At 39.9% G+C, this 20223-nt stretch overlaps 2 protein-coding genes across 2 annotated transcripts; one reads left to right on the top strand and one right to left on the bottom strand.

Moving 5' to 3' along the window:
• Positions 1–7027: 7027 nt before the first annotated feature.
• Positions 7028–10100, top strand: hdac12 (histone deacetylase 12). The gene is made up of 8 exons (XM_050072119.1): positions 7028–7257; positions 7343–7486; positions 7807–7966; positions 8050–8246; positions 8388–8538; positions 8694–8810; positions 8898–9040; positions 9166–10100. Exons 1-8 carry the CDS (start codon positions 7156–7158, stop codon positions 9187–9189), a joined length of 1038 nt encoding a protein of 345 aa, XP_049928076.1. The 5' UTR covers positions 7028–7155; the 3' UTR covers positions 9190–10100.
• Positions 10101–10242: 142 nt separating this feature from the next.
• trmt9b (tRNA methyltransferase 9B) lies at positions 10243–19682 on the bottom strand. The gene is made up of 4 exons (XM_050072115.1): positions 19430–19682; positions 13559–13758; positions 13267–13440; positions 10243–12869 (listed from the first exon to the last, which is right to left on the bottom strand). The coding sequence occupies exons 1-4, from the start codon at positions 19522–19524 to the stop codon at positions 11905–11907; spliced, it is 1434 nt and encodes a 477-aa protein (XP_049928072.1). The 5' UTR covers positions 19525–19682; the 3' UTR covers positions 10243–11904.
• Positions 19683–20223: the final 541 nt, after the last annotated feature.

The following is a 20223-nucleotide window of genomic DNA, read 5'->3' as shown; positions in this document are numbered from 1 at the left end:
CACAGATCCTCAGCAGGCGGAGGCGCTCAGTGCCAACCCCTCCAGAGAGAAGCAAATATGAGTGTAAGAGGATATTACTGTTTGTTTTTGGCTGATTTACAGAGTGATAAGAATGATAATTTTCCAGTCTTTCCACCATTCACTTTGGCTGGAAGAGTGTGACATATTGAAATTGACAGAGTTCATGACCCATTCACTAAAGAAATGCAACACCTGAGGGTACAAAATATTTTTTCAATGAATTATTAGTCTCAAAACGGGCTGCAAATATTTTAATAACATTTTAATCTAGCAAACACATTTGTTTTTATTTGAGAATCTTTTCTGGTCTATTTGCATTTTAGACTTTAAATATGACAGTTTGACACAAGTAACATTCTGACTCAAGCTTGTGCAAGATATTTCAGCCCAGAGTACACACAGCCATCTGATACACTGTAAAAAATATTCATCAAATCATCTCAGTGCTGCAAATCAAATATAGCTACTCCCACATCAGTGTTTGAAAGGATTATCTTTTACTCTCTAACCTTTTTGTGTTACACTGATTCTGGATCTACTGAAGACAGTATGCTTCAGTAATTCTTACTGTAAGAACCTGCAGTAAAAAAAATGTCAGTTTGAGATCAATTTAAAAGACACAAGGATTTACCAGACAGGAAGGGTCTAACAAAAAGGTGCTATGTATTATGGGAAATGTAGGAACTTTTTCTTTTTTAGTTTGACCTATATAAGAATTAAAGTTAAGATATCTTTGCCTCTGGTGCAACATTTATGACAGTTCAATTTCAGGTCTGTCTCTCACAAGACCCACATTATAAAGTGCAATATTAATCTTTGAAGTAAACTAACTGCTCGGCCTGTACCCAACTTAGAATGATGTCAGTCGCATCAGATTTAGCTTGACACCATTAATATTTGACTATTTGTATATATAATCTAGTAAACAAGCAAACTATGCTAACGACAGATCAGAAATGTGCAACATTTCTTGCTGACGCTAGATATAAACACACAAAACCCAGAGACTGTATCATATGAAGTTGCTGTGAGCTGTAAATTCACCACTTATAGGCAGAGGGCAGAAGATAGCATTATCTCCGAGCCTCTCTTTCTCCAGGCAGCTGCCTCTGTGTCTGCAGCTGCCTGTACCAAAGAGCAGTGAGAAACCAAGGTCACTATGCAGCTAAATCTTAAGTCTATAATGTGATTTAAGGAATCTCAGTCGACTAAGTGGTCACCAACTTGATGATTATAATTTCCGACTTTCAGGAGGCAGCCCTACTAACTACTAAAATAAAATTAGGCAAACAAACATGACTGTATATATCTCTGACAGAGGAACTTGTGGATGTTTTTTAAAATAAACATATAATCAAATATAGGCAAAAAGTTTAGGAGAGATTCAATGTCTCACTGCTAAAACTATAAATCACAGTAAATTGTGTAAAATGTTGATGGGAAACAGAGGTACAAAGAAAGATAAATGCTTGTACTTTCTTTCTGACTCAAAGCAGGTACTGTATATTCAACCACTGAATGGCTTTACAGTGTATGAGGAGAAACACATTCTGCGCTGTCATTTCACTTGCTGTCTCTTCTCTCCCTCTCACTCTTATCAGCGGTATCAACACGGCTGTCAAGACAGGGCAGACGTTCTGAAGTGCCTGTGGTCTTCACATGGCACAGCGAGATTAAAGTGAGGGGAAGAGAATGGAGCCAGCTGTGTTGCTGAAACATGGTCGCAGGTTTGCCTGCCAGCAACGCAACATGTTATTGCTGCACAGAACAAGCGTGAGTCTGTTGAGATGGCAAAGACTGACAGGATTCAACTACATCTACAGTATGCAAATTCATCATATTTTATATGCTCATGCAATACTGATAACATTCTCATCATGCTGCATTTATATCCAAGGATGATATGTGTAAAAGCACAAAAATATATTTCTATGGGATTTTTTTTTTTTTTTTTGCTGTTGCATGAAGCACTGTTATGTAACTTGAAGCATACCCGGCTGTGGAAAGCAGACGAGCACAATAGAAAAGGTAAACATCATTAGAAAACATTCCAGCAATACCACAGTCTGACTCAATATCTCTGCTGCTTTTCGACTCCCCTTCGGATTCCCTGCATACCACCGGGCAGATGCTCTGCATTATCACTTCTCACTGCAGTCTCACTTTGTGTCTATCTGTCTCTGAGAGCTGATCAAATCATCGCAGAGTTGGAGTGTGTGGGTGTGCAAACTATTCATATTGTGCCATAGGCTTTTTAAAGTCTTTTCAAAGATAACCACATGAGCAATGAGCAAATGTAGAATATGGTCTGCAGGTGATCTCACAATTCGACCGGACATATAAGCACAGTAAGAGTTAAGACATGTCCTCTATTTTTTTTCAGAGCAGAGCAACTGCTGGCTTACTAAATATATCAGCTATAAAAACTGGTCGGTGGGGAAAAAAAGGACAGATGGGATAGTTATAAAGAATCAAATGTAGCAATCACATCAGATGCGATCAGCTGTTTTCACTCAGCAGGAAGCCATGAGGGTTTCATTTTTGAGCACTATGATGTGTAAGAGCACATAACAGAGAAAGTGTAAAAACCTTCCTGGGGAATAGTCTCATTTGGGTCACAGATAAGAGGAACAAGTCACCTCATGTTATTCTGTTGAATCTGGTATAGAATTAAAATTGTAATCCATAAAATAGCCCAAGATCCCCTAAGTCCATATTCTAATCTGTACTGAGGAGTGTTTCAAACAAATTGGTGCACACATCCTAATGAATCCACTGTGGTATAAGCATCTAAATAGTGTTTCCTCCCCGACACATTTTGTTGACTTAATTAAAATCCCAACCGCTCCGATAACACCCCATTAGAGCTTTTACCTTTATATATGCAAGCTTATTACTTTATTTAAAATCAAATTAAGTGTTTTTTCTTAGGTTGTCCAGTCATTCAGATTTGTCCTCCAGTATCGTGGCTGATTTCTTTCAAACGTAACCTGTAAAGATGATAAAATACTAAACTTTAGAACCTCAGATGATCAAACCACATACCAAACACCACAATAGTAATGATCCCATCCAACAGCAACAGTATATTTGTTAAATTGTGTGGAAATGTCTGATCTAAAAAATGCTTTGGGGCTTGGCAAATATTTGGGCAAGTGCGTATTCTTGGCATTGCTCCTAATCATGAATTCTTGGTAATTCATCTGCTCAAACATTACTGCTTTCTGACAGCACATGCGGGCAACACATGCTTCTTACCTCACAATAGCCACACGACACAAAAACAAAACTTAGCTGTAAGGACATTCCCAAACAATGAGCGGTGCTAGAGAAGATGTCAATTCCGGTGATAACGAGAGGAAATGTAAACACTCACTAAGATGATGGTAAATTACACTACTGCACAATGACTTCACAGCCTGTCTCCACAGCATGTATGTGATTATAGGAGGACAGGGATGATGAGAGGTGAATCAGCTCAGCCTTTCATGTGACCCAGGGATTGCCTCGGAGGGACGAGGCGGCAGGCCGTCACCATCACACACAGAGAGCAGCCACAAATGAATTCACTCCAACAACAACCCCTGTCCTCGCCTGCTGTAACACGCTCTGCCAGCACTCGCAATCAACCAGCGAAATTCCTTCCGCTCTGAGCTGTGAGGTGCAGGGTGAGGACGGGGGGTTTTGCGGGCTCAATGTTGTGATTGTGATGTTGTGTAATTGACAGGTATGTTTGAATCCAGTGTGTGATGCACACTTCACACCGCCCATTCCCCCACTGGGGTCGGACAACAAACATGTTTGCTTCCAGGAACGTGAAAATACATGCCAAGATGACAGGGCTATTCAGAGATGAAGAGGTTATTCATTTGGTTAATCACACATTGCGTGCAGCAAATCATCGATCCCATCCATGTGTGAAGGAAAGATGTACAAAATGTACGGTCCAACGAGTTCTTTAAGCCAAGTCTACAAGTGGCTTCTTTTGGTTGAATAAACTTAAACGTATACCTTCAAAGCTAGGAAACAACTTGGTGACGCCTGAACTAATTTGACTGTAATTTATTACACAGTGCTGAGAGAGAGGAAAACTATACATAGAGGGCTGACTTAAGCTGGCCTGCTATTATTTTGCCCGATGAGAGAAGAGAAAATTAGATCAAAGCTGAGCAGTTGTCAGCTTCTTCTTTTGTCTTTGCTAAGAATGAGTCGCAGAGCTGCAAAACCTTGAAAGCAGCTGCCCTGGAGCAGACCGCTGCCCATTCACAGCTGACTGTCAGCTGTGGTGTCTCTTTCACTGGTGCAAATTATTAAAAAAAAAACATGCCAGTGTGTTATTAAGGTTTTAACTTATACTACAAATCATTTATACTTGATGACCATTTTAAAATGTATTCTTTTGCAGTTTGGTTTTTACTGATTTCTGAGTGGTATAAAAATCTAATAGTAGATTCTTCAAACTCGCTTGATTTGTGCAATCAATCACAGCAAACATCAAGTGTACATTACTGTTGGTCAATATCACTGCATGGTAATGCAGTTTACATGTAGATTAGCTAAAACAATCAGTCAATTAATCTATTAGTCGACTGACAGAAAATTATTCAGCAGCTATTTTGATAACTGATTAACTGTTCCTCCTTTCGACTGCTCAAATGAAAACATTTACTGATGTTCTTTGTCCTCTATTATAATAAATTCAGTGTCTTAATCTTTGGTTTTGGACTTTTTATTTGGTAAACCAAGCATGTGATGTCACTGTGGACTCTGGGAACTTGTGAGGGGTATTTTTTCCTATTCTGTGACATTTTTAGACCAAATAATTTTGCAGATGAACCTACAATGATTAGATAATTGTTAGTTGAACACTATTCTGAATCTGCACCTTACCATTATTATTGGAATTTGGATTGTAGAGCTACAACTCAAACATGTTTCAAGAGTATGTGTAAAAGTGTGAGTGAAGTGATTTGAAGTAAATGAGCTACAACGTTCAAAACTAGTCAGGTCCTTTAAAAAGATGACATGAAATGTCAAAGCAGAAGCAGAATGTATATATCAATGAACATAACCTTTATTTACTGCACAAAGCAAACCATCTCTTTATCGTTATCTATCATTTGGAAAGAGAGTTCCTTCTTCTTCTTCCTCTCTCCCTGTTTGAAATACCTGTTAACATGGCTGATGTCAGTAATTGATTTTACGTCTCTAATCTCTTTTCTCTATTATGAAGAGATTTCTCCTCTGCACCTGGGGCCAACGCTCTCGTCTTTTGTCTTATCTGCCCGTGAGTACACTAGCCCCCAGTGGGGGCTGCACTAATCCCCCATCCAACAGACTCTTCACACACACACTAACACACTCTCTCTCTCATGGGAGAACCCCACAGCCGACTGTATGCCAGACACTGCCTTGAGCTGCCTGCTAGCAATGTAAAGCAGAGACAGATGGAGAGGCAAAACCAGACACAAAAGTAGCTAATCACAGGCCATTACAGTGATAAGGGAAATATGGCATTTCAAGCCACAGAAAGGCATTTTTCATCCATAAAAAGGAGCAATATGTGCAAGTGCAAGTACTGAAGATTTTCTGTAAATCCTAAAAAATGAGTGAACTATTTGCATGACGTCACTCACCCTTCTGCAGAGTCCTCTGTCACTTCAAAGTGTAACACGTGAGAGTGAAGAATCTCTCAGGCTGTGAGTCTGACATGATTTCAGTGTGACACCATGAATGATTCTCTGCATCTGTGATCAACCACCTCGGCAATGGCTTGCTTTGGCTTCACAGGGAGAGGAGGAGAAGTGGATAAAGATGGTGAGGGTACAGACAAACATCAAAGAGGAAAAACAAACTACTCTCATAGTTCTATGTACACTATAAAGGATGAGCAGTATGTCATGGGTTGAGTGCTGAAAACTCTAAATATATAAAGAGCTTTGATCATTTGATGTAACAAGAGGAAAATCATAAATCCACCTCAGTTGCACTGCGTCTCCACTCATGACTTTGTTATGAGAAAGAAATCAGTAGTGTATGCAGGATAGGATATAACAGACTCCAAGCCAAATTCACTACTGTTTTTTTTAACTGGAAAAATAAGAAAATAAAAATAAAAATAAAAAAATCTCACTGTCTCATATATTTCATGAATTTGAGAATAAACACAGAATATTCAAGTAAATTCGACATGCTAAAGATGCAATCATTTGATGATGCAATTCCAGCACTGAGTTTTCATGCTAAACTTTGCATTAAAAAAGTTTAGCATAAAGTTTGCATTGGTCCATTGTGTAGGATTTAGGAACATCTAGGAGCAGAAATGATATATAATAAAAGATACGATATGATATACTTTATTATCTGCTTGCACAGAAATTTGTCTTACGGCAGCAGGCCCCGATTGCAAAAACAAGAGAAAAAGAAACATTACAAAAATACACAAACAAACATGACACAAAAAGAGGTTTCATTAATGCTCTTCTGTCCTTAAGTGTAAATCTTGATTTTACTTTAGAATTGACTGATGGACAAAATATCTTTGAAGTCTAACTTTCTTAAACTGTGATATAGCATATCGTCTGTGTGATGGCAACAGGGTATATTCCATCTTTAGAACATGACTGGCATTTGATACAATGTTTTTTTGCTAGCCTTAATATGCTATTTTGCTAGGTTGAATCATACAGTTTAAGAAGTGGTTGACCAACAATCTTTGAGCAGATGTTCAATTGGTTGAGCAGTTGTGATTTCAAAGCGACAGACATGCATCCATACCAGGTAGTATAGAATGCTGCAGGGATTACTTATTTGTCCCCTCAATAAAAAGCCAATATTTTTCCAAGGGTGTGACTGATACATGTTTGTGGCCATCATGCTGCACATCTGCAGTGTTCACTCCATATCAGTAGATGGTGATAATCAACCATGTAACCGTCACACACTGTGTTGTGTTCACCTCCATCACAGCAGATGGCAGTATTACAGAGAGGACAAACACAGTCCAACATCCGTCAACAAACAGGACACTATCAGCACGTTTACATCGCGTTTCATAACAACAACCTGCATAACAACGCAACATTTCCCAGTGTTATGTAATCAAGTCATTTAGAATTAACCTCAGTCAGAGAAATGACCTGCATCAAACTAATATTTTCTAGAGGACCGCGCTTAAAAGTCGGACTTGTGGTCGGTGCAGCATTCAGCTCCTGCAGATGTTTCCATGCTGAACAAGTGAGAACATCATAAAGTAAAGTATATTACAAACACAATGCATTGCATTCAAACTGACCTTACAGGGAGCCTCTTTACCTTGCAGATAAGACATGAATCCAGCGGACTTCCGATTGTTCATCACAGCAAGTATGTGTGCGACCTCCCACCCAACCACAGGTTCCCAATGGGCAAGTTTCCCCAGGTTTTAAACTGTTTAATCAAAGATCAAGTCATCACAGACAAACAGGTGAGCCAATCATTGATATCTTCTTCCAAAAAAAAAAAAGAAAGTATGATGATATCTTTTATTAACTGTGCCATAATGTCACCAGTATGATTGATTATTTAATAGAAACAATGATTCAACAGCAGTTCCCCTGGTGTCACATCACTATCAGCTGATATAACACTCTGATATCGATTTTGGACTGTTGCTAGGACACAACATATACATATGTTATTTTTAGAGCAGTCATCTAACAGCGATTGATCAATAAGAAAACAATAGATAACTGATAGTAAAAATAATTGTGACTACTAGAAGCACTTCTCTCTTCTTCACAGTAGGTGTGGGTCCCTGAAATTGCCTCTAAAGATTTACTCAGCTGTGTGCACACTGAGGAATATTTAAACAACTTCATAAATGGGAAAATAAATGAGCAAGAACAAAGGAGGACAGGTTTCCCCTGGAGTGAAGGCATAGTGAGACGCTGTCGATATGAAACAGGTGGGGAGAACATCTGAAGTCTCTTGATGATCTAACAGTTGGAAAGATCGAACACGACATGACAGCTTCTCTGGTGTTGACAGGTGGAACTGTTCTGGCTGCTCAAGTCGCTCTGCAGAGGGGTTTGGCCTGCAGCACAGCAGGAGGAACCCATCATGCTTTTCCAAGCTATGGTTCAGGGTTTTGTCTCCTTAATGACTTGGCAGTTGCAGCCAAATACCTGATTGGCACCTCCTCCCCGAAAAAGAAGGTTTTAATTGTGGATCTAGACGTGCATCAGGTGGTGTTAACTTGTCTCTACTACTTTTAATGTTCCGGTACCAAATATGTCATCAACATCATCAATATGTCATTAGAACATTTGTACTGATATGCTAAACTTTTCTGTAGTAGTAAAACTCTCATCTTTTGCATCCAACAGGGAGACGGCACTGCTTTCATTTTTAAAGATGAGCCGTATGTGTTTACATTCTCAGTGCATTGTGGGAAAAACTTCCCCCTTCGTAAACAACAGAGTGACCTAGATGTCAGTGTGGAGGATGGGCTGGAAGACAAGGATTACCTGTCCACAGGCATGTTAAGACAGACCATAATGATAAATATGTGTTCAAAGTGTAGATCCAAATATGTTGCTATCAAATTCAACATGTAATCAATAACATGTTAACAGTAATGTGAATGTTTGTTTCCATGAACTTAACAACATGTCTGATGATGTTCTCAACAGTGGAGGCCCACCTCCCCTGGCTGCTGGAGACCTTTCGTCCAGACCTGGTTCTGTATGACGCAGGTGTCGACCCTCATTGGGAAGATGAACTCGGGAGGCTCCGTCTGACTGACCAAGGCACGTGGTAACTTTGACACCTGAGTATCTCCACTTACAAATAATTTCTCAACTCTTGAATCTCTCTTTGAACTGATTATCTCCTAGGGCTGTATCAGAGGGATCTGTACGTGATGAAGACTGTGGTGAGCAGAGGTGTTCCTGTGGCTGCTGTTATCGGAGGAGGATACTCCAGAGACATCAACAAATTGGCCCTCAGACACTCCTTCGTGCACAGAGCAGCCACTCAGGTACAGGACACATAAGCTCTTAACCAGATGTTGTTGGATGATTCTCTTTAACACAGAATTGCTAACTTTAACAGTGTAGAAAATGTCAGTGACAGTTTGGATTGAACATATTCTTCATATTTTAGGTCTGGAGGGAGTGTGGAATGTAAAACCATCATGCCCCAAACCAAGAGGACCCTCAGAACTTACCTGGTGCTTGATCTTTTTGAGCCATACTGATGCCATATTAAAGGAATACTAACCCTACTTAAGAGACCCTTGTATATCAATTACTCACCCCCTGTTATGTTGAATTTGTGAGGAAAACTTTTCTCTCGCTTGCCTCTGGTGAACGAAGAACCCAAAAATGGAGAAAGTTCGTAATTAATTGAAGTCAGTGGGGGCTGTGTTTAACAACAACTAATCTATACCAAAACATCTGTTTACAAACTCTCACACATTTGTTTAGTATAATCCTAAGTCTTATTCATCCAGTCGTATGCTCAATACTTCCCAAATACATGCATTTTCGCTAAAACCGTACTATTTAAAACTGAGCTGAAAGTGAAACTTATCTAGCTCTCTTCAAAGCCAGACTCCATTGACAAAAACAGTAATTTTATGACGCTGAACACAGGAGCTGCTGGTCTACCTCTGCCTCGAACAGTTTTGTTTTATTGTGTGACTGTTTCCTAGGGTAAATTCTGATTTACCAATGTCACACAGCAACAAAAACGAACTACCTATTGAGGCAGTGGTAGACCAGCAGCTGCTGTATTTGATGAGGTAAAAATACTGTTTTTGTCAAAGGAGCCTGGCTTTGAAAAGAACACAGATTAAGTTTCACTTTCTGTTCAGTTCCCTGTTGGAAAGGGCTGTCTGTTTGGGAAGTGCTAAGCACACAGCTGTATAAATAAGACTTCAATTATACTGCATGAGTTGCATGAGAGTTTGTAAACAGATGTTTTGATTTTGCCTTCCATTCACCATGAATTTTCCTCGTTTTGGATTCTTCGTTCAATGAGGAATGCGAGATAAACAAAGTTTTCTTCATGAATTCAACATAACACAGGGTGAATAACTGATACACAAATGGTCACTTGGAGGGTGGAGTATTCCTTTAATATTTGGCAATAAAAAAATGTAAAGTATGTATGAATTAATACTTGTGATTTATCAAGAATTATGTAAGAGATATTGGAGACAATGGATTCCTAGCAGAGAGTATCTTGGCGTATTTTCATGTCTTGGACAAATTTGTGTAATGATGAGTTCTAAAATTGGACAGGTTATTTTTAGCGAACCAACATGCAGTATTTTGATAGGCTAATATAATCCATCCAATACATAAAGAGAGCTCTACTGGATAATATAGTTGGATAATAAGGAAAGTCGTTGGTCTTGGCCATGCACGTGACTCTCTTATACCATATGTGGTATGTTGTGAAGTGAATTGAAAAACAACCGTTTACCTCAATAAGATACTGTATCACTACTACAGCAGTAACTGTCTTTGTAGCTATTAAATATTCTGTTATTAAACAATACACTTTGTGGTTGTCACTTAACAAAGATCTACCAAATTACAGGTATCATGCATGACAGTAAATGCAGCACCATTCATGAACAAAAATATTTAATAAGGAAAAACAAATTGAACAAACTGAACAAATATTTACATCAGGTCACATAAGACAATAAGGTACCAGTGTCACTTCAGAACAAACACAATTGGTCCACACATACTGTACTGATAAGGATATGCACCGTCCTTGGCACAAAAGGTACATTAGCATGTCTCCAGTTTCACCTATATTCATGTCATTCACTGACATCAAGCAGCGACATATTCGTGGTACAGTGCAATGTTTATTCACAGTATATGAGGCAGTTGATTCACTGAAACACACCAGTGGTGTCTTTCAGCTTGTTACTAAAACACAAGACATTATACATGTATTACAAACATCGAGCACACGCACACACACTGGCAACACATTCTTTGAAACACTTGGAGAATAAAAACGCAACAAGCAAATGCACAAATGTTCTGGAAGATATTCTGCACAACTTTGAGCTCTTCTTATGATAGTGTTATGATAGATTACACACGAGCAGTTTACAGAGTCCCACCAAGAAGTCTATAACAGATACTTGCTGCAGATTTAGCTCATATTCAGAGTTAAGGAACGTGTAACTGTAAAACAGGCAGACACAAAGAAGTAAGAACTTTCCACTAAAATGAATGCATTAAAAACATTTACGAGCAAGTGGAAGAGCATACTGTAGTCTCACAAAGTCCTCTTTGGCTAATATAAAAGTCCAAAGAGAGAAACAGTGCATTTCCTAACATCTCTTGCAGAAATGCTCTCTTAAAAGAGTTAAAATCACTAGCAGCACAGGAGCTCGCTGTGGTTGGATAATAAAAACTAATTCTTGGCACTAAAAAAGAACACACACTGGATAACTGGATACTGCTTGTTGGTTTCATGTATTGACAGAATAAATATAAAAAAAACCATGGTATAATATACAGTGGTAACCATTGTTGAACACCACCCTCCTCTGTGCATTCTCCACTGCTGCTGCAAAACCACTGCAATAACAACATCTAAAATCAGGTTTAATGTTAGACGTGGATAGGCCTGTAACACAGCTGGTTCCAGGACTAAAAAAAGATAAAAAGATATCAATAAATTATGTTTTCCAAACAGTTAAGTAGAGTATTGCAGCAGTGGAGTATTTTAGTGTTTAGTGTACCTTCAACAATGGCCACATGTGTATATTTATTCACTTTTTAGTCACAAGAATGTAATGATCATCAAATGTGTGATTCAGTGCTAAAACTTGAGGCAGAGTTGATGCAATATAAAATCAAGTTAAAATTATTTTTTCCACGACTGAACTTTCTCTGCCACCACACACCAGTTGGCATGATCAAAGTAGGTGTATTTAACGTGAAGCTCTTCAACGTGATTCTCAATAAGCTCTGCCAGTTCTCCCTCCCTGAAGACGTGATAGTACCTCAGGCAGGAGCCCTCCACCTGCCCCTCGCTCCCCTGAGGACCCCTTGTGCTTTCTTGCTGCTCTTTTCCCCGCAGTCCGCCTTCGCTTTCATCTCCAGACTGCTTCAGGTGCTCCTTCTGGAAAGGGACCAGATCTGGCAGGGCCAGAGAGCCACACTCCTGGGCTAGAGATACTGAGACACTCTGGGTTTCTGTGCCGTTGTTGTTGGTGGTGATGTTGTTGTTGCTTCCAGGATTCTTTTGACCCTTGTGCAGGTCTGTGACCGAGTCAAAGACATCCTCCTCTGATCCGATCACAGACGGCGGGGAAAAGAAGCTCGAGACCTGTTTGATGAGCCCTCGTCCTCGCCCACGCTGGCTGGCCTTGCTCCCCCCGTTTTCACCTGTTGGTGAAGATAAAGTGCTCAGATCTCTGGACGACGATCGGGAGATGGCTAAGCTTCCAAAGTCGAACACAGAATCCAGAGACCTGGAGAAGAACCACAGTCTCTGTGTGCTCTGCTGTGGCGTGGTGCAGGTCAGATCTTCCTCGTCTGCCACAGAGGATGTGCTTCGAACCTTCCTGTGCTTGTCAGCGTTGTCTATAGCTTCACTCACACTCTGAGCTGTGGCCCTACGTCTGGGTTTGGCATGCTCCCTGTTGGAGCAGGACGGCGAGTGAGGGTTGGGGTTCCAGGGAACAAAGATGTCCTGTTTCTCAAATTTACGACGTTTCTGCTCCATGGCCCACACGTAGATCATGATGCGTCCGCCCACTTGCAGGGTGCGAGCCATCTCCTTTATTGCTCGAATACGGCGTTCTTTGGTGGACAAATGATGGATGACTGTGACAAAAACATTAATTTATCAGAACTAAGAAGGATGAGCAGGCATTTATTTAATTCTGGTGTTAAGTCACATTCAGCACTTGCAGTCAACATAACACATTATGTACACTAAGTATGACACACAACACAAATGAATAGTGTGGGTGTCTGCTGTCATCTTTGCTCCTAACTACACTCTTTTGTTGGAGGACACATAAATTATTCCACACGGTTGGCTAGGCAACATAAGCTTGTGGTAAAGAGCTGTTTATCATTATTATGAGTTCACTTAATTTGAGGCAAATGGCAGCTACAGCAGTCAGGCTTCATGCATAAGAAGGGAGTGATTTGCTACTGAGTAGGAGGAATCAACAACATCCAAACGTCCCTTTAACAGTGTGTGTTTGTCCATTACCTGCAATAGAGAGCACCGCATCGAAGCAGCTGTCTCTGTAAGGCAAATGCAGCCCGTCACACATCTGGACCTCGTGTCCTTGGCTCCAGGCAAAGTCCACCAGGGGGCGACAAACATCACACCCCAGCTTGAACACCTCCTTGTTAATGTGGAGATACTTGCCATTGCCACAACCTGCCAAGGACAAGACAGTCAGCTACTGCTTATGTGTTTCTAAAAATAAGCACAAACAATGTATTAATATTTTTAACTTCTAGGCCAGGATGACATCACTGCTGGAGGTGACACTCACCAATGTCAGCCACGATGCTTCCCGGCTGCAAGTCCAGCAGGAACTGTCGCACCTTCGGCCAGGCTTTATAGCGGCTGTCGTTGAAATATGGAGCAATCTTGTCATAGACACTGTGCACATGGTCTCTCTCGAGCTGACTGGCAGCCTCCTCCATCATGTTAGTCCAGGCTGCCTCATGCAGCGGCCTCACAGTATCATGCCTGCAGGGACAAACACATCTCCCTGCTTATTTCCAAATGACAAATCCATCAAATATTTACTCTGTTTCATTAGGAAAATAAAAAATAGCAATGTGGACCCCCCCTGAAGGGGACGGCACAGCAGTGTTCCTCTCCACATGCTTGTTAAGGTCAGCTTGAAAGCCTAATCAGCAGCAACATCTGTCAGGCAGCAGTGGCAATTTGATACCAAACCCTCGGTTTGTACTTGAAGTGCCCGCTGTGGTCATAATCAGTCACTCTTTTCACATCCATCCTACTGTCCTCCAGAAGGACAGACTGATGTTAAGTACTAAGAATACAAGTAGATAGGTAGGTTTAATCTATCATCAATTCTCCGTGACTGTGAGAAAAAAACAACTAAACAGAGCGGGGATCATAAATATCAACTAACAAGGTAACAACGACGAGGCAGTCCCAATCTCACAGAGCACTCAGAGGTCCAAATTGTTTTTACCGTCACACAGAAGCAAAAGGTCGATACACAAATAATTCTTGTTGGCAACAAGATGCAAAACAAACAACAGCAATAGTGTTTGAGTCAAAGTTCCTTTTACAAAGATTCTCATTAGCCATGTTTCACACTCTGGGAGGGTTTTAGATTTTGTAATATTTAATTCATTTAGTTTCACAGCAGAACATTTTCAGTATCAGCTCACAGTTGAGGAATCACTTTCACCTGCACTGACCCTCATCAATTCTAAGGAGGACTTTCAATTTCCCCAGAAATACAAGACTAATATATATTTATGTGGATAAAATTTCAGTCTGATTCAATTATTTTTTCATCTGATAGCACTGTATAACTGCATATCACAAAAGATATTTTACTTTGTTTCATACATAATTGTAGCCGCTTTCACAATTTTACTTAATTTTTTTAATTGGGGGTTAATGGGAAATTGCTTTCCAATATTTTTAAAGAAAAGATCCATGACTGTTCATTAAAAAAATCATAAATAGTAGCTCATCACATTAATGAGGATTTTGCTGTTTATCTCTCAGAGATGCATCATAGAGTTCAAGAACTGATTGCAAATTTGGGGGTAATGTAACTGTGATGTTTGTGTTGTGTCTGGTTTTTACAGCTCCCACTGCAGTCATCTTAGTTTATTAGGATGCGGCCCACAGCTCCTGCAGTGCTGCTGCGGCTCCCTCAAGCACTACATGTACAAAGAGTTGTTTCTACGTTATCATCCAAAGGGTAACAACGTTGTTTCAGGCAAAAGATCTCTCAACATGCAGAGTTCTCATCTGACCTGTGTGGTTATCTTTCAGTGTATTATCATGTGGTTTCATTACTTTCATGTAAAGCAGAACCATACAACATAAGAAGCATAACATGTTGACCACAAAGAGATTTGGAAAGTAGATGTGCACAAACTGCGCGTGTTTGCAAAGCTGAATAATTTGATCAAACTGTAGTGACATAAATAAGATTTTCAGAGCTGCTGAAAATCTTAAAAACATAATCACATGTTCTCTTGCAGCATGACATCAGTTGATTTAGATAGGTCATAATAGATATTTTGCAGAAATACTGTTTCTTAAACTATTAAAAGGTCCAGTGTGTAAGATTTATGGGGATACATTGGTAGAAATTAAATATAATATAGTGTGTTTTCTTTTGTGTATAATGTAATGTATTGCTGGACTTCTCAAAAAGACAAAAGGTAGGCTCCAGCTCATTCACTGGACTCGACTGTAATCTAGGAAAATAGACCACATCACACCTGTACGGAAAACACAGTACAGAATTGATTTTAAAATATTGCTGCTTGTTAACAAGGTCCTAAATGGTACGACTCCTGAATATATTTCTGACCTGCTCCCTAGCTGTAGCCCAACCAGATCCCTCAGATCATCAATCATGTGTCTCCTGAATGTACCTAGGATTAAAACTAAATCAGGTGAAGGTACATAAGTCACAATGGCGCTGACCTGAGATCTGCTGCAATTATATCTTTATTTAAAGCAGTCTCAAAACATTGCTTTTCTCTCAGGCTTATGGTAATTTGTCTGTGTGTATGTTTGTATATGTATGGGTGTGTCTTTGTGTGTGCCTGTTGTATTCCATCTGTGAGTGCGAACAGTATTCTATGAGTGTGTGTACTGTATGGTTTGCTGAATAGTTATTTTATTTATGTGGAGTATTTTATATGTTGTCTATGCTTTACTATAAAGTACACTGTGTTTCCCTGTGTATGAAATGTGCAGTACAAATAAAATTGACTTGACTTGAAAATAAGAATCGATTTTTTGTAACCTTAGCCATCTACATAGGAAGCGGGTACTCATCTGTAGAGATTGGCATGTTGCACCGCCATGTTTCCACAGTAGCCCAGAACGAACAAACCAAACACTGGCTCTAAATAGGGCCATTCATGTTTTTTGTGCCAGCCACTAACCTATTAGGGGGGGGGGGGGGGGGGGGGGGCATTTCCCCCACCAATACAACATGCCAACGTTATTAGCACAAGTCTATGGCATTTTACATTGTATAAATTAGCCTAGCGGCTAGCGATCTTTTCATCTTCACACATAAAACCAAGGACAACAGCTCCATTACAGCTCACAAGGTTCACCAACAAAACAACCGTCACACTAAACACGTTTTCCAAGCAAATACAACATGCTAACATTATTAGCACCAGCCTATGGCATTTTACATTGTATATATTAGCCTAGCGACGAGTGGAGATTTCCTCTACTCATATGAAGCCAGAATAAATCCCAAAGTATAAATCTCTAAAGGTTAAATCACACACAAGACTGAAAATGCTATTTTAGTGGAGGCTTTACTGTCTTCACAATTTATCTTTTCTTATCTGTGAACTAAAAGTAAATGGTAGCTTCGTTTCCACTGAGGGAAATGGTGTCAGAAACAGACAGGAGGTCTGCGTCACCGTGATGCTGAGCGTTAGGGTGGGCGAGTTCAACGTTGTGTAAACAAAGGGAGTGTTTTGAAAACACCCCCATTTTCACAGGTAACTTAGCCTGCCCCTCCCACCGTAGGAAATAATGGATTAATCCTGGAAAGCTATTGATATTGCACTTTTCTCCTTATGAAAGTAACACGGCAATTATTCGACCAATGAGAATTTGGTCGGACAAGAGCATATCGATCAAATAATCGACTAGTCAACCAGGAGACTACAGCCCTAGTAAAAACCTCCCGAACAATGAACACTGAAGAAATTCTAACCTGGAGAAGTTAAGCTGGTTGCAATGTGCAATCCTCACCTCTAGAGGCCACTAAATCCCCCTAAATCTTACACACTGTTCCTTTAATTTCTCACATCGACACTTGATTCTTTAAACCTCAGTAAAGGAAGACTTAAATATAACACTGATTCTGTTCCTCTTCACAAATTTGAAATGAAATGAAATTTACAAAATGTGGGGTGCTAGAAATGTTTTTCTTCTATAAACCTTCCTTGCTTCTATCGATCTTCTTTTGTCGACAACAAATTTTCAATTTAACTCCGGAAGAAGTTCATTAAGTTTGTAATTAATGAGGAAAGTGCCGGTTTAAAAATTGGGTAATAGCTAAAAAGTTTAGTGTCTTACAACTGAATAATGCCAGCAGAGAAGTAAGCCATCTACATCCAACATGTGATTTGTACAAACACTGATGTTACACAACAAATCATCACAGAATGCAAGCTCAGTGCACAGTATGGGTGCATTTGCTGCTCTGAAATCAACCCATCTGGAGCAATGTCACAAGGATTTTCTGCTCTATGTGACAGAAAGAGCTTTTGTCATTTTGAATCAAATGCCATGGATGAAAAAGCTGTCGCCTCATACCAGCATGCATCATATATCACTGCCATCATACAGCTGCCACATGTTGCCGGATCACTGAGTGCTGAAGATAAACAACAACTTTGGCAAATTTATGAGCAGATACTTGGGAAAAGTTTATTGTTATCTCAAATTGCATCACACAATACTGAACTGCAATCCAGTCTCTCTTCCATCCACTTATGGCTTCATCCACAGTGTGAAAATCTGCTTATGATGGTTTTAGCGCTCTATTAGATAGCACCAAATTTAGAAATGAGCACTTGCCTTCCACTTGAACGCCTGCATTTTAAGAGACAGTCGACATCCCTGTTTCTACCTCTGTTTCAATGTCTACCTGTACAGAAATTCACAAGAACAAATCTAAAACAGATGCAACCTAATGAACCATGTAAAGCCACAGTGCACTTTGCTGATGAGGTTAGCCAGCAGGAAAGCTATCAAACGTTCCCCTCCATCTCTCTTAAAAGACATTAGACTGATATGTCCTTGAATGTAATATTGTTTGGTGCCTGTTGTGCGCACCAGTGTACACAATGAATATTACCGGGAACATTAACGCAGGATATTGTTAACAAAGGCCAGCCAGTGCTACATGAAATGCAGATACGTCTTTCCATAAACTGATTGTCTGAGCCGTATCCTCGCTGTGCGTTACCAGGCTTGCCTGTGTGTTCCCACTTGGTAAATATAGTGTGTGCAGCAGCATCCCCTCTTCCTTCACTCAGACCTATTTCTGGACCACCATCATCTGCATCATCCCAGCCAAGTGGAAGAAAAACATCCCTTATGTAACGTTGTAATCTGGCCTCCTTCAGTATTGTTGGTGTTCAATTTCGCCTGAGTTTCCCCGTCTGCTCACTAAACTGTGACAGTCCTTGGCTGACATTATGTAACTGGCAGCTGGGGAGGCTCAGAGCACTGCCTCTGACTGACAATGGGAACTTAAATTAAATCAGAGGACAGAGGCGACGTCTGGCACACAGATTTGTCCGATGTATAGGGCATTCACCACATGAAGGCTTGGTTTTTTAATTAAGCTTCCCTGGTAAATCTCCAAATATGAAAATAAAATGACATTTTGGTCACAACATACTGTGTCTACCTTACAATACGAGCAGCAGTTTGTCTTTAAAGTTGCACAGCTTGGCACATATCTAACTTTAGACAAATGTTCCTGGATATCTGAGCCCTCAGGTCAGACCTCAGCAGTGCTTTGATGAGATTAGTGGTGTTATTATGAACAGACAGGGCTGCACAGTCATTCTGCCAGCTGCCACTAACCGCTGCATGAACACAGTGAACCACAGAGAACAGGTTTACCCATCAAGTGTGCCAGCAGTTAATGACTCGACATCAACATGTGGTGAGAGGTAGTCTGCTAAATAGACTCTCCTCACTGCTGCAGGCATCTGTTGTCCTAACACTGCAGTATAAAGGACATACTGTGATGTGTGATTATATTTTTATATGCAGACAGTAATGACTTAATGCAGCCTATAGATGTAGGGCACAATCATTGGACAGACAAAATGCAAGTCAGTTACATTATCTTTTTTTTTTTGTCATTTGCTTTGAAACGTTTTCCAAAGTGCAGACAAATTTAGTAGAATGTAAAAACAGATATATGAGACATGCTGTGCGTATGGGCTGCTACTTTATGTCCCATCCAAGTTTCTAAAGTGCATGAATTCAAATGAGGATAGAAATATATCCAAGTCGGATATTTTGATACTCAACCAACCAAAATGTAATTCCCAACCTGCAACAACTGCCACAATCATGTCAATATTTGCACATCCTTTCCTGCATCCTTTAGATACACCGAAAATGCAAAGCCTCTTACCGTACAGCGGGTAATCCGCCATGCAATGATCCGCCTCTACCGTCAGGTCGCAGGAGGTAAACTTCCCTCTGTGATCTATAGCACCGATCTGCCATCGGGATCACAGGCACGCGCTCCACACGGTGCCATCGAGCACTTTATCAACGGCATCGTGAGGACGGATGTAGGTACCTGCCGTGTGTGTGGCCGCCACCAGCCCGCTGTCCACCGGACGGTATCAAATCTATAGCATGTTGAGCCTCACACCTGTCAAGGTGGTGAGGAATCACAGGAGACTTCCGGTGCAATGTTTCAAAATTAAAGCCTCAGTCTCGACAGTAAAATCGTTGCCTTTAAATTAATAAATATTGTGTTTTAACACATCTTTTAGGCGATAAAGTTTCCCTTCTACCATGACACGAGAATTTACTTATGTGTGAAGGTAAACAAAAGTTATATTATTATTTATATTTCACATATGAAATATATGAAATAGGCCTATGAAAATTTGAGTGTCAAACACTTAATCCCTTGAAACCTGAGTAAAATGGCTTGATTTATTTTAAAGACATTGGAAGAAGGCAATGAGCAATGAAAGAAGAAATTACCCTAAAAATCAGCAAGAAATTAGTAAAGAAAAAATAAATCAAAGAAAGAAAGAAAACAGGGAAATGACCTGGAAAGAGTGCTTAAAAATTGTAATAATTCTATAACATAATATTAAAATGTAACAATAATAATTATAGATATAGTTTTTTGTAATAAATAATTTTCTATATCTATTATTTTTTTGCAATGTGTGGAACTTTTTTTTT

Source organism: Epinephelus moara, chromosome 2 (genome assembly GCF_006386435.1).
Source record: "Epinephelus moara isolate mb chromosome 2, YSFRI_EMoa_1.0, whole genome shotgun sequence".
Taxonomy (NCBI): Eukaryota; Metazoa; Chordata; class Actinopteri; order Perciformes; family Serranidae; genus Epinephelus; species Epinephelus moara.
Note: the sequence above shows the minus strand (reverse complement) of the source record. Positions and strands in the feature narration are given on the sequence as shown.